The 12148-nt window shown below is 55.2% G+C and overlaps 4 protein-coding genes across 4 annotated transcripts; 2 read left to right on the plus strand and 2 right to left on the minus strand.

Moving 5' to 3' along the window:
- Positions 1–2427: 2427 nt before the first annotated feature.
- B0T26DRAFT_746869 (Metalloenzyme, LuxS/M16 peptidase-like protein) lies at positions 2428–4103 on the minus strand (the record flags this gene model as incomplete). The annotated part of the gene is made up of 5 exons (XM_060444754.1): positions 2428–2815; positions 2869–3554; positions 3605–3682; positions 3750–3875; positions 3957–4103. The coding sequence occupies 5 exons, from the start codon at positions 4101–4103 to the stop codon at positions 2428–2430; spliced, it is 1425 nt and encodes a 474-aa protein (XP_060303920.1).
- A 1157-nt stretch (positions 4104–5260) lies between these two features.
- Positions 5261–8235, plus strand: B0T26DRAFT_746870 (raffinose synthase Sip1; the record flags this gene model as incomplete). The annotated part of the gene is made up of 5 exons (XM_060444755.1): positions 5261–5922; positions 6020–6218; positions 6287–6500; positions 6558–7961; positions 8021–8235. The coding sequence occupies 5 exons, from the start codon at positions 5261–5263 to the stop codon at positions 8233–8235; spliced, it is 2694 nt and encodes an 897-aa protein (XP_060303921.1).
- B0T26DRAFT_762858 (uncharacterized protein) lies at positions 8219–10255 on the minus strand. The gene is made up of 5 exons (XM_060446417.1): positions 9862–10255; positions 9778–9791; positions 9467–9682; positions 9219–9352; positions 8219–9116 (listed from the first exon to the last, which is right to left on the minus strand). The coding sequence occupies exons 1-5, from the start codon at positions 9879–9881 to the stop codon at positions 8430–8432; spliced, it is 1071 nt and encodes a 356-aa protein (XP_060303922.1). The 5' UTR covers positions 9882–10255; the 3' UTR covers positions 8219–8429.
- Positions 10256–11009: 754 nt separating this feature from the next.
- B0T26DRAFT_633788 (uncharacterized protein) lies at positions 11010–12129 on the plus strand (the record flags this gene model as incomplete). Its single annotated transcript, XM_060436569.1, has 2 exons — positions 11010–11325; positions 11396–12129. 2 exons carry the CDS (start codon positions 11010–11012, stop codon positions 12127–12129), a joined length of 1050 nt encoding a protein of 349 aa, XP_060303923.1.
- Between the last annotated feature and the right edge of the window lie 19 nt (positions 12130–12148).

Here is a 12148-nt window from a genome sequence, read left to right on the forward strand (position 1 = left end):
CAGGTAGGGGGAATTTGTGTTAACGCGTGGTGAGGTGTGCCCTGCCCGGTAAAACCAGGAAACGAAACTTGCCAAGCGGCTTACTCCATGCTCGTTAGCGGCTTAGCGTGGCCTTAGCGCGAACCAGTTGTGCTGTAAAGAAAAGCGGGGGTGGAGCTCGCCGAGGAACTTCCAAACGCCCAGATGTCAATGATGCTCTCACTGCTCAGATCCAGCAACACAATTGGTCCACCTCTGCGCTCAGGGGCAGTGCCGAGCGATGGATCGAAGCAAGGCTTCCAAACGAGAGTCAAGCTACCTTCGGGCCCGACGCATTATGGAATTCATGGAATTGGGGTTCCCAGCACCAAGGCCCCGTGGCTTACCTGAAGATCAGAAACAATACAATGCATGCCTGCGAAACTGCAGAGCAAGTCCTTCCATCGCAAACCCCAGACTCATTTAATTCCAAGTACTCGTGCTGCGTGCCCCTTGCAGCCTGTTTGGGGCACAAAAGCTCTCGAGGTTACGCCGCTCAGTCGCATAGCAAAGTCTAATTGCAGGACCCCGACGACGAAAGTCTCTCGTCAGCTAAAACATTCAGACCAAAGCCATGAGCAGATTATTACACTCGAAGGGACCCCAAGTCATCTGGAATACACCGCGCAATCGGGCTCACAACCCCAAACAAACAAATAACCTACCTACCCCTCCTCTGCAAGGCCCGGATACGTCGGAGACCGCACGGGCAAGATCAGCAACACCGGACAACAAAACGGTCGGTGCTTGGCGGTGGCAGTGCCTTTGATGTTTACGCGGCCCTCTCTGTAAGTGTATTCGTAGTACGCCGTCCTCGCCTGGGGCGTACAAGTCTGAGATCTTCCAGCCCACCACACCACCGCTTGCTCCCGCCCTGCAGATTTCCTGTCACCTCGACCCAAAATTCCGACCCTCAATATTGCATGGTTTGTGCTCGCCTGACCCCCCCCCCTCTTTTGCACAGTCAGTCCACCAAAAGCATATGCTATCCGCCACTAGCTCATTGGGGGGGGACGGATTTGAGATAGCTATGATCATGTTATCAGGACACATCATGAATGTTTCAAGCCACACAAGAACGCCGGTAGGCCACTCAGCCTCACCATAGGAACTTTGCCAGCTTCTCCCCAGCGTCTTGTTTGGTCGATTCTACTGCTGCGGCACGCACCAAGGGGAATTTTCTGGTTGTTAAGCAAGACCACCGGCACGAAAGTGACCTCACTAGGCACACTTCTGTTCTCTCTTCCGACTCCGAAAGCGCTTGCTTTCGGCAACTTCTCTTCCCGACTGACCGGCCGGGCGGCTTTGTGGGGTGTTGACTCACTCCAAGACACTTGTATTGGAGACTATCGCCGTTCACATAGCATCTGACCTTCTCCTGTGCTGGCAGATGATAAGCTAGCTACAAACATGGTGGCGAGCGAAAGACAAGTGAGTGTCAGATTGACCTTTGAGGCCCTCCTTTCGAGCGGGTGACTTGTGTTGCCCTGTGCTTTATCGTCTGATGTCAGCTACTACGCGTGCACGTACTCTACACCTAGGTAAGGCTAGAGGCTCGGGTTCGTCAGACACAGCAGTACTGGTGTAGATAATCGTCGGAACAACGCCCGGTAATCTATGATGTCACCTCTCGCTTGATGTTGCCTCCTCTATCTTGCGTAGCCCAGGGGTAGGAATTTTACCCCCTGAGAATATGGACAAAGGGCAAGAGACTGCGTTCACTGCGGCAGCTCGACAGTCCGTGTGGCATGCCCCGTATGTGCCTTGGGTTGGTGTTTGTTTATGTGTCCGTCTAAGGGCACCGAACTCGGCAGCCCATTTCACCGTCATACCAACGTTTATACCAAGAACGGCAACGACTCTAGCAAGTAAACAACAACTATCTCACGCGTACCAGAGTGAGCCCAAGTAGGTACACACCACGCTCTCCCAAGACTGCGAAATTTGCAAGACGTTTCCAACCAAGCCCTTTCATATCAACCACATAAAAGGGGTTAAGATCCGGACACTTGGGCTTGCCGTCAGGCTCCTCACCCGCGCGACGGGAATGGAGCTGTTCATTATACTTATTATCTCTGACTTCAAAACCACGTACGTTTGGAGCCACATTCATATCCGATCTTCGTCGCTGACTCCCATACTTCTTTCGAATATGTTGAAGAAGGGTGACTCAAAGTGATCGATATCTGAGTTTATGATCCAACGACGAAAGACACGAGGATTAAGCGAGACTATATGCTTCCTAGCTTTAGAGGTATCATAGGCGCTTCAACGGGTCGAAAGGCTTGTCATGAATAGGAATAAGCAGCTTGATTGCTCTATGTCTACCTCCGACCCTACAGTACAATGGGCTGGAATGCAACAATATTATAATACACCGCACCCAGGCCCCCTCCCCGTTTTTGTCGTCTAGAAGTTTCTGCTCATGTCGGCCCTAATCCTGGAGTAGGTGAAGAGACCCTCGATGCTGCCCACCGCGCTGATGGCAATGTCCTTGTCCCAAAGTTTCCGTTGGGCAAAGTCCATTACATCCTTCTCTGTGATAGCATCAATGACGCGCTCGATCTCGCGGGGCTCCATGCGTCTCCCAGTCGTCACGATCTGCCGGCCGATATCCTCAGCAACGGCTGTTGTTCCATCCAGAGACAGAAGAATGGAGGCCTTGAGCTGAGCCTTCGCACGCTCAACCTCGGCCTCGCTGACGCTGCCAGACAACCGAGACCACTCGCGGAGGGCGAAGTGGACGAGATCGTCGATACGCGTAATGTTGTCGGTAACCAGGTAGATACCCCAGAGGCTAGAGAGTTGTCAGTCCATGTCTCGGCGGGTATGCATAAGTGGCCAGCTTACCCAGTGTCGCTGTAGCTAGTAGAGAAGCTCATGTAGCTAGTTGCGAGATCGTCTTTGTGCACGATGCCGCTGAGCTTGCTGCCCTGGTGGGGAGCATTGCCGAGAGCCTTGTCGTAGTTGCCAACGATAGCCTGGGCAACCAAGGCGGTGAAGTAGTCATCGTCGCTCCAGCTAACGCCCTCGACGGCAATGGCAATGTTGGCAGTCGGGATGGTATCGTCGCGGATTCTGATGTCTGAGCCGATGAAATCGGGCTTCTTCTTGGACAGGATGTAGGCGCTCGTCTCAGGGGCCTTGGTGGGCAGGCCGGCGAAGTGCTTGTCGGCCATCTCCACCAGCTGCTCGTGCGGGACACCGCCGGAGCCGACGAGGACCATCCGGTCAGCCGTGTAGTTGTGCTTGATATAGTTGGAAAGCTCGGTGCGGGTGATGTCTCGGATGTTCTCGCGGGGGCCGAGGATAGTGCGGCCTAGGGGCTGGTGCTGGAAAGCGGTAGCGTGGAGGTGGTCGAAAACAACCTCCTCGAGCTGCTTCTCGACCTCCTCGGACTCGCGCAGGATGACATCGCGCTCGCGCTCGATGGCCGCCTCCTCGAGCTTGGAGTTTTGGAGAATATCCTGCAGAATGTCGACGCACTGGGGAACGTCCTCGTTCAAGGCCTTGGCGAAGTAGACGGTGTTCTCGCGCTAGCCCAGAGGTTAGCGACAAACGGGACTCGGAGTGCAGTCCAACGAACCGAAGTATAGGCGTTCAGGTGGGCGCCCATGTTCTCAATCTCGAGCTCCAACTGTTGTTGCGTCCGCTTGCTCGTCCCCTGTGAAGAATTAGCTGTGAATCTAATAACCCTTGGGCAACCCAGCACCGGCGGAGGGCGTTCGCACCTTGAAGGCAAGGTGCTCGAGGAAGTGCGCGGTGCCATTTGTCTCCTCAGTCTCTGCCCGAGAGCCGGCGTCGATCCACATGCCAACTGTCGAGGTCTGCGCATAGGGCGAGAACTGGGTTGCGACCTAGACAATCAATTGGGGTCAGTAGATGCTGCGGGAGGCTCTAGGGGGCCAATTGATGGGGTCTGGACGAGGCGGGCTCACGGTGAGGCCATTCTTTAAAGTTGTCGTCTGGGTCTTGAGGCCGGGCGTCTGGTGAGGCGTCGCGAGGCCTCGTCTGAACGGCACAGAAATACCAGCTCGGCCACGCAGGCCCTGCGCGAGGTTCAGAGCGAGTCTCCGGGACGCCATGGAGGTCGAAGTGGCGATGTGGAGGGCGATGGAATGAGCTGTTTGAAGGAAGATGCAAGATCACGATCAAAAAACTAGGTTATTTTGCCTCACTTCCCAGGCCAGCTCGGGATTGCCCGGCCTAAACTCGCACCTACTCACCAGAGTCACGTGCTGGGGCCGTGCCTTGGAAATTAGCTCATTGCCATTTGCTCATTTGGCCCTCCCAAGACCCACAGTTACCCTCCCGCGCCCAAGCACTGGAAACCGGACGGAAACTTCCGGTGAGCTCGGCTCAGGAGGAGTGAAGACTGTGCGACTGGCCGTTAAACACAGTGCGCATGGCCTGGCGAGCCGTTTTGTCCAAATTACATTACATCCCTTATGACTCAGGTATGAAGCGGCATATACCGTTTTTTGCTAATTATAGTACCGTGTGTGCTGAATCTTTGAGATCTTATCAACACGATACCAAATTTGCAGCAGAGACTGGATGGCATAAATAACGACTAGCCGCAGGTACGAAGCAAACCGTTGATATTCTCGTCACCGCCGTTCCTTGAAGTAATACCCCCCTTGGCTACAAACCTACAAGTGCTGATCTCCCACGACGTTGCCATCGCATGGACACTGTCTGAGGTTGAGGGTGTTGATGGTAACGGGTGTGACCTGTTCAATAGCGGGACCAAGGTCGTCACCTGATGGCTGCCAACGGCTAAGGTACCTAAAGCACAGCGGTCAGCAGCGACCCCTCGTGGTTGCCGTGGCTCCTGGCTCGGAAGCTTCCGAAGCTCCTCCCGGGGCGGGCATTTGGGACGAATTCCAACCCAAGAGCAACCCAAGGTCGAGAACCGCGTATAATCTACACGGCGAGGAGCTCTGATTTGTGAATTTCTGCCAAGACCCGGCCACTCGAGTACGAATAGTCAATATTGCACTAAGAAAGCAATTGGCCTCTGAATCCGAGCGTGGGATTTTCGTTCCACGGAGAGCCTGCTTTGCCCCAGCTCTGCCCCTTGTGCCTTCCCATGCGGTATTGTCAGACACTGCGCATCTCACACCAACCTCTGCTACTTAATTGTAGTGACAGCTATCCACGCTTCATTACAAGCTTGATTTCCTCTTGACACTTATTTCACATAAACTTACATTCATTCTTGTTCTTTTTGGGCCCGGAAATGTTAGACTCGATCGCCAAGTCCTTGTTTATCCCAGACCAGAAGAAGGCGGTACTTGCATCTGTCCCCTCGGAAATGGCTGCCTTCATCGCCACGTATCCGCCCCTCGAGCAAGTCTCGCAGCTCAAGACTGCCGAGACTACGTTCCATGCCGTGCTCGAGGTCCCGGCGAGTCTTGCGAACGAACCCTGGCAGCTTGCTCTGTGGCATTCTAATAATGACAGAGATGGTAAAGGCGGTGGAGAATGGACCGAAGACTTTTTTGTACCTACCGGATGGGGCAATCATCCGTCGACCTTGCAAGATGTCGGTGGAACTCTAGCTCGGCTGTACTTTACAGTTGTCTTGACTGTGCAGTCACCCATGAGCTTTACCGTCAAGTTCCGTCAACAGCCTGGCCATGATTGGAGGTGGATTCGGGACGAGTTGGGTCTGAACGACGGCATCGTCGTGGTCGACGGAGCACCGATCCATGAGGGAGATTCCGAAGGACTGCCAGACCTAATCCGCGGTCTAAACCCTGACCTTAGTTGGAAACCTGTCATGAGCCAGTGCCCAGGGACGCGGCTATGGTCTGTCGAAGCACCCGTGAAGGGTGCTGATGGCGATAAATCTACCCTTGTAGACATCCCTGTTGGCGTTCCATGGGGAAAATTTCTCAGGTGAGGCGATTGAGAAGCGGCATAGCGACATCCCAATGTCTGAATTCTGCCCCAACTGTGGTCCGAGTCCAGGCGCCTTGTGCTGACTGGCAGACAGGTGGTTTGCCTTGGTCCGAACATGGACACCTTGGCTGGCCCCGAGGCATGGGAAGACCGCGTTTGAGCTCGACAAAGATGCAATACTCTGCTCGTTTCTGTCTCCAGAGGGAAAGCACTTGGTTTTCCTAGGAATCAGCGGCCTGGGAAATGTCATGGGCCTGTTTCGAAGCAGTGACAAGGGGGAACTCATCCTTCACGTACGCTCATTATCACACTGCAGAATGAGAATGAGAGGGCTGGCGCTCCCGTGCTGATATCATATTAGGTTCGAAATGATGACTCGGAGGCTGGAACTGGCACTATCCTGGTGGCTGCTGGCAATAACTTTGAGAGTGCAAACGCCGCCGTCATGTATCATGCCCGTGATCTTATCGCCTCCAACAAAATGGCAGCTGGCGAGATCGAGGCTGAGACAAAAGCCCTTGGCGGTGGTGTTAGATCCGCATGGTATGAAAACTGGTATGATGGGCTGGGTTACTGTGAGTTCCAGACCAGGCTTGCTACCTATAACAATTACTAGCTAACAACGTCGCGAGGCACTTGGAACGCACTGGGCCAGAGACTGACGGAAGAAAAGGTGCTCAAAGCGGTAGACACGCTGGCTGACAACAAGATCAACATTGCAAGTTTAATAATCGACGACAACTGGCAGGATATAGACTACAGGGGAGACGGCCAGTTCCAGTATGGCTGGAATGACTTTGAGGCGGAGCCCAAAACCTTTCCAAAGGGGCTTAAGTCACTGATATCCGAAATCCGCTCCAAACACAAAAACATCCAACACGTCGCCGTCTGGCACGCGCTTCTCGGGTACTGGGCGGGAGTGGCGCCCGAGGGGGGAATCGCTAAACGATACAAGACGGTTGAGGTTGTTCGTGAGAATTCAGAGCGGCGAAGCTTCCCGCTCGGCGGCAAGATGACTGTCGTCTCCAAAGAAGACGCACACAGGTTCTACGACGACTTCTACCACTTCCTCGCCAGCTGTGGCATCGACGGCGTCAAGACTGATGCCCAGTTTATGGTCGACACGTGGGTATCGGCCAAGGCAAGGACCGAGCTCATCCATACCTACTTGGACGCGTGGACCATCGCCTCGCTGCGTCACTTCAGCAGCCATGTCATCTCTTGCATGTCCCAGTCTCCGCAGATCATATTCTACTCCCAGCTCCCCCGCAACCGGCCGGCCGTGGTATGCCGGAATTCGGACGACTTCTTCCCCAACGTCCCGTCTTCGCACCCCTGGCACGTCTGGGCGAATGCCCACAACAGCTTGCTGACACAGCATCTCAACATCCTTCCAGATTGGGACATGTTTCAAACCGTCCACGACTACTCTGGCTTCCATGCCGCCGCGCGCTGCGTCAGCGGCGGCCCTATTTACATCACGGACGTGCCCGGCGCGCATGACATCGGCCTGATCAAGCAGATGACGGGCGTAACTCCGCGAGGAAAGACGGTCATTTTCAGGCCGAGCGTGCTTGGCCGGTCCCTCGACCAGTACGTGACATACCACGATCTCAGCCTGCTGAAGATCGCGGCGTACCACGGCAGGGCCGCCACAGGCACCCCGATCCTGGGTCTGTTCAACATCTCCACCCGCCCCGTGACAGAGCTGATCTCTCTCTCGCGGTTCTCGGGCGTCCTGCCTTCTCTCTACTACATTGTCCAGTCGCACAGGAGCGGCAAGGTCACACGGCCGCTGCAAACGAGCGAGCCCGCCTCGCTGCTCACTGTGTCTCTCGACGTCCGAGGTCATGACATTCTCTGCGCATTCCCCTTGTCGGTTTTCAGCACACAGGCTCACGGTCAGGTCTTTATCGCGACCTTGGGTCTCGTGGGGAAGATGACTGGATGTGCGGCCATTCTGAACAGTCACGCAACATTGCGTGAGAACGGGGATTTGCAGGTTGACACCAATTTGAAGGCTTTGGGAGTACTTGGTGAGTTGGCTCCACAAGCATTGATAAGGGAGTACTTGCTAATGTGACTTTCATCTCAGGGATCTATATCTCATCCCTTCCCAGCCTGTCTCTCAAAGACACCGTTATCGCGACGATTCAGGGGCAGCCTATCCCTTTCCACGCGGCATCTGTCAGCAAGTCAGACGAGCATATTCTGGAGCTCGACATCGAAGCGGCGTGGAACGAGATGGGCCTGGAAAGCGGCTGGGCCAACGAAGTCGAGGTCAAGGTGTTCTTTGCCCTGGATAAATAAATGCGGCAGATTATAAGTTGCGAGCGTACACTAGAATTCTCACAGATATCTGACATCCAAAGATATCTAGCATCCAAGTAAACCGGACCTCTGTTGTGAGTACTGCATAGGTGCATGATGACGCTGGGCATGAAACTACCGTGAGCTCAAGGGGCTCACGAACGTGACATATCTACACGAAAAAGGCAAATACTCTAAGGGACCTTCTTTAGGCCGAGATGCTTCGCCTCGACGTCGACGATTTCTGCAATGTTCTCGCTCAACGACGAACCCTTGGGCTCCCAGCCGAGGTGCTTCCTAGCGCGCGTAGCGATTCCCTTCGAGTTGGTAGCTAGGGTCTTATACGGGATCTCATCGGAGGTGACCATCTTCTCGACGGCCTCCTTGAGATAGCCCTGGCGGACGGCCTCGGCGACGACCTGCGCGGCCACCTGGCCCCACACGTGCGTGGCGTTGGTGGCGAAGAAGTAGCCGTGCGGGCCGAACACCTCGGGGTCCGCGCTGCGCGCCGGGTCCAGCGCGGCGTCGACCAGCGCTACGAACAGCTCGCTGACGTCGAAAATGTACACGTTGTCCCACTCGACCTTGCCCGTGCCCACGACGGGCGCGTAGCCCTGCTGGAGTGTGAACCGCGCCAGGTCCGGCACTTGCATGCTCTTGCGGTTGACCGGCCCGCGGCCCGTGCCGTAGATGGTCGCCGGCGACACGATGGCCGTCTTAGCCTTCCCGCCCAGCTCCGCGTTGACCGCCAGTACGATCTTGTCCACGTCCCGGTGGTACGCCTCGTCGGGCAGGCTCGTGATCTTATCAATGTCGGCCACGTCGTCGTACTTGTCCGACGGGAGCGGCGGCTGTCCGTAGCGCTTGTGGGATGAGTCGTACTTTGTGAGGGGTTAGTTGACCGGCGATAGATAAATCAAAGCCAGGCGAGCTCTTTTTTATGCCATGCGCGTAAGTATACGAGAGAAAGAGGGAAGGCCTACCCATTGCAACAGGCCCGTTCCGCACAGATGGATCCAGAACGCTGGATTTTCGGCCGAACGGTTGGCGGCGCCGCGCTTCAGCCCCTTGACGATGGCATTTGCGGACGGCACGTCGTCTGCCGACTCGGCCGTGTCTGGCAAACCCCCGCGTGTTAGATTTTGGGACGAACATTCATTTACTCTCTCACTCTCACACCCCTAGGAAGAGAACTGGAAATAAAAGTCGGGGTGACAAAACAACAACGTACGGACGATAATGTCGGCCTTGCTGGCCTCGTCTTCGAGCAAGTCGTTGAGCGAAGACCCATCCCTGCTACTGTCCGGATACACAATCCTGATGCCAGTGGTCTCAGGATACTGCTCGCGGACTAGCTTGACCCGCTCGGCGCTGCGCACGAGGAGCGTGTACTCGAGCTCCGGGTGGGCTTTGCGCAGCGCATAGAAGGCGTCGCCGCCAATGTAGCCTGGGTTGGTGTTAGCGAGAATTGCACTTTTTAACTTTTCGTATCTATTTTTGGGTAGGAACGAGTGTGGTGAATGTGAATAAGTGAGGTCTTACCAGTCACGCCGGTGCTGCGTTTGGGCGATCCGTGTCAGCCAGCGTTTACTCTATTACAAACAAGACTTAAAGGGGCCGGCTTACAGGAGTAGCTTGGGCGCCATCTTGCTTCAATGTATCTCGGGTTCTGTCTGGCTGCCGTGTGCAGACTATGTATTAACGGCCTCGGTATATATTGAGTCGTATTCTGACGGTGTAGACTGAATGTTTCTCGACTCGGACAATCGAGTCCCTTAGGAGGAGAGCACGCCATGCTGTTTTGTACAACGTTGGATCGACGCTAGTGACAGCCCGCAACCACTGGCACACGGAAGCCAACGCGCATTGAGTTTGTCATAAGTCAGGCCAGTCACTTAGTAATGCTGTCCAGTGCGTATTCCGTCCGAATACCGAGTGCGGTTGCAAATCACTGGCTGAATAATTTTCCTGTTGTATCGATGATGTCACAGCGTTGAAACATTGGCGGCGGTTGGACACATGTCGAAATCGGCAAACCCAATTTCGTGATTTCCAGTTCAGCACAAAGAAGCTTGGTTTGGCTTGTACGAAGTAATAGTTTTAGTACCAAAGAGGCCGTGCAAGTTTAACATATAGTGAAAGCATCAACTACTGTATTTCCTCCCGTTTGGACAGAACCATTTCGTCTGCTTGATTCAACGTGATCTGAGATTTTTTTGCTGACAAGTTTCTGTAAGTTTGGACTCGGACCTAGACCGTATACCGTTTGTAGTGTAGATACACTGAGCGCGGCGTATAGTTCTGCCCTGGTAATGATCGGAGACAAGTCCGCCAGCCGCTGTGAATCAAAGTCTACTCTAAAGTAAAAAGAGAATAACAAACAGGTCAATTGCATTTGAAGATTAGCAATCGCTGACGTTCGAGATGGTGGATTTCAGGTTTCCAGCCTGGCGGGAGCCGACCCCTGCGGTATGTAGAATAAGTGTTAGTGAGTTGAGTTCAACAAGACCCACAAGGCGCATAGGCTAGTGCCACAAACACGGGCCACCCGCGCACGAGCGCAAGCCTCAGGCAGCGCCGAGTTTTAGCGCGGGCGAGAGCGGCCACCAACAAGGCTTTCAGCCAAGCAAAGGTTGGCAAGGTCTCGAACGTGACGTGAGCAAAGCCGGCCAACACCGCCCTCTTGATCTCGCGCGGGACCTGCAACCCGCGAGTCGCCTTTGAGCAGACTGCTGCTCCGCTCAGCTCCAGCTCCCGGCTGAGGCGGCATCAGAATGTTACCCTCATCGGTGCGACGATTTGCTTCGGCGGCGCCCCAGTCACCCGTCATCTCCTCCCTAACCTCGACTATCCCCCGGGCCACGGCCACCTTCGGCCTCTCCTACAAGCCCAATTGCCACCAACGCCGATATTCCTCTTCGAAGCCGTCGAGCCCCGACGATGGATCGCGAGACTACGCTTCTCGGCCCGCTGTCCCTGCCTCGGACGGCTCCAAAACCACCGAAGAGAAGCGCAAGAGGAAGACCAAGGCCTCGTCGACAACGCCACAGCTCCCCAGCGTTCCAAGCACCAGGCATATCAAGGATGAGAGTTAGTTGTACTCCGCGCAGGCCTTTCTGCTGCGTCCATATATCAGAAATAGCTGACCCGTGTCTCTTAGGCCTAGCTCTCTCGACCTTTTTCGCACTCCACAGACCATTCTCGGTCACGCAGCTTATGCCCACGGCCGTGACCGATGCTGCCTTTGCCGAGATCTTCAACCAGCGATCCCGAACGCGCCGGACCGCAGATGTCATCCAGACCCTGGACAAGACGGTACAGCAGCTCGAGCAGCCCCTCGCCAACTTGACTATTAGCAAGGACCAGCACCAGCACCAGCACCAGCAACTGCAGCTGCAGGAGGAGCAACAAGAGGCCGAAGATGGTGCTACAAAGATTGCTTTCAAGCGCCAAGACGGCTCCGAGGCCAGCGTCTACCTACAGCTCAATGCCATGGCGGGCCACTTTCAGCCGTATTATCCCCCTCCGGCGCCTGAGCCGGTCACCGATGCCCAGGCCGAAGCCGAGGCCGCCGCCGCCGAGGAGGCTGCCGAGCAGGAGCCGCAGACACGCATCCACAGGGCCATTGTGACGCTCGAAGAAACCCTCGATGCAGACGGCGAGTACAAGGTGGTGGCCACGGGCCTGGAAATGATCAACGAGGACGCGCAACTGCGCACCTTCCTCGGGCGCGTGGCTCTGCGACAGCTGCGTTACTACAGCTCCCGCGTGCAAGACGGCACCATGCAGGCCATCAGCGTGCGCCGGCAAAGAAAGCTGAAGATGAAGAAGAAGAAGTACAAGAAGCTTCAGCGCAAGACGAGAAACATTCGGAGAAAGCTGGACAGGCTGTAAATAGCCCCAAGGCATGTTC

Source organism: Lasiosphaeria miniovina (genome assembly GCF_030549165.1).
Source record: "Lasiosphaeria miniovina strain SMH2392-1A chromosome Unknown B0T26scaffold_1, whole genome shotgun sequence".
NCBI lineage: Eukaryota > Fungi > Ascomycota > Sordariomycetes > Sordariales > Lasiosphaeriaceae > Lasiosphaeria > Lasiosphaeria miniovina.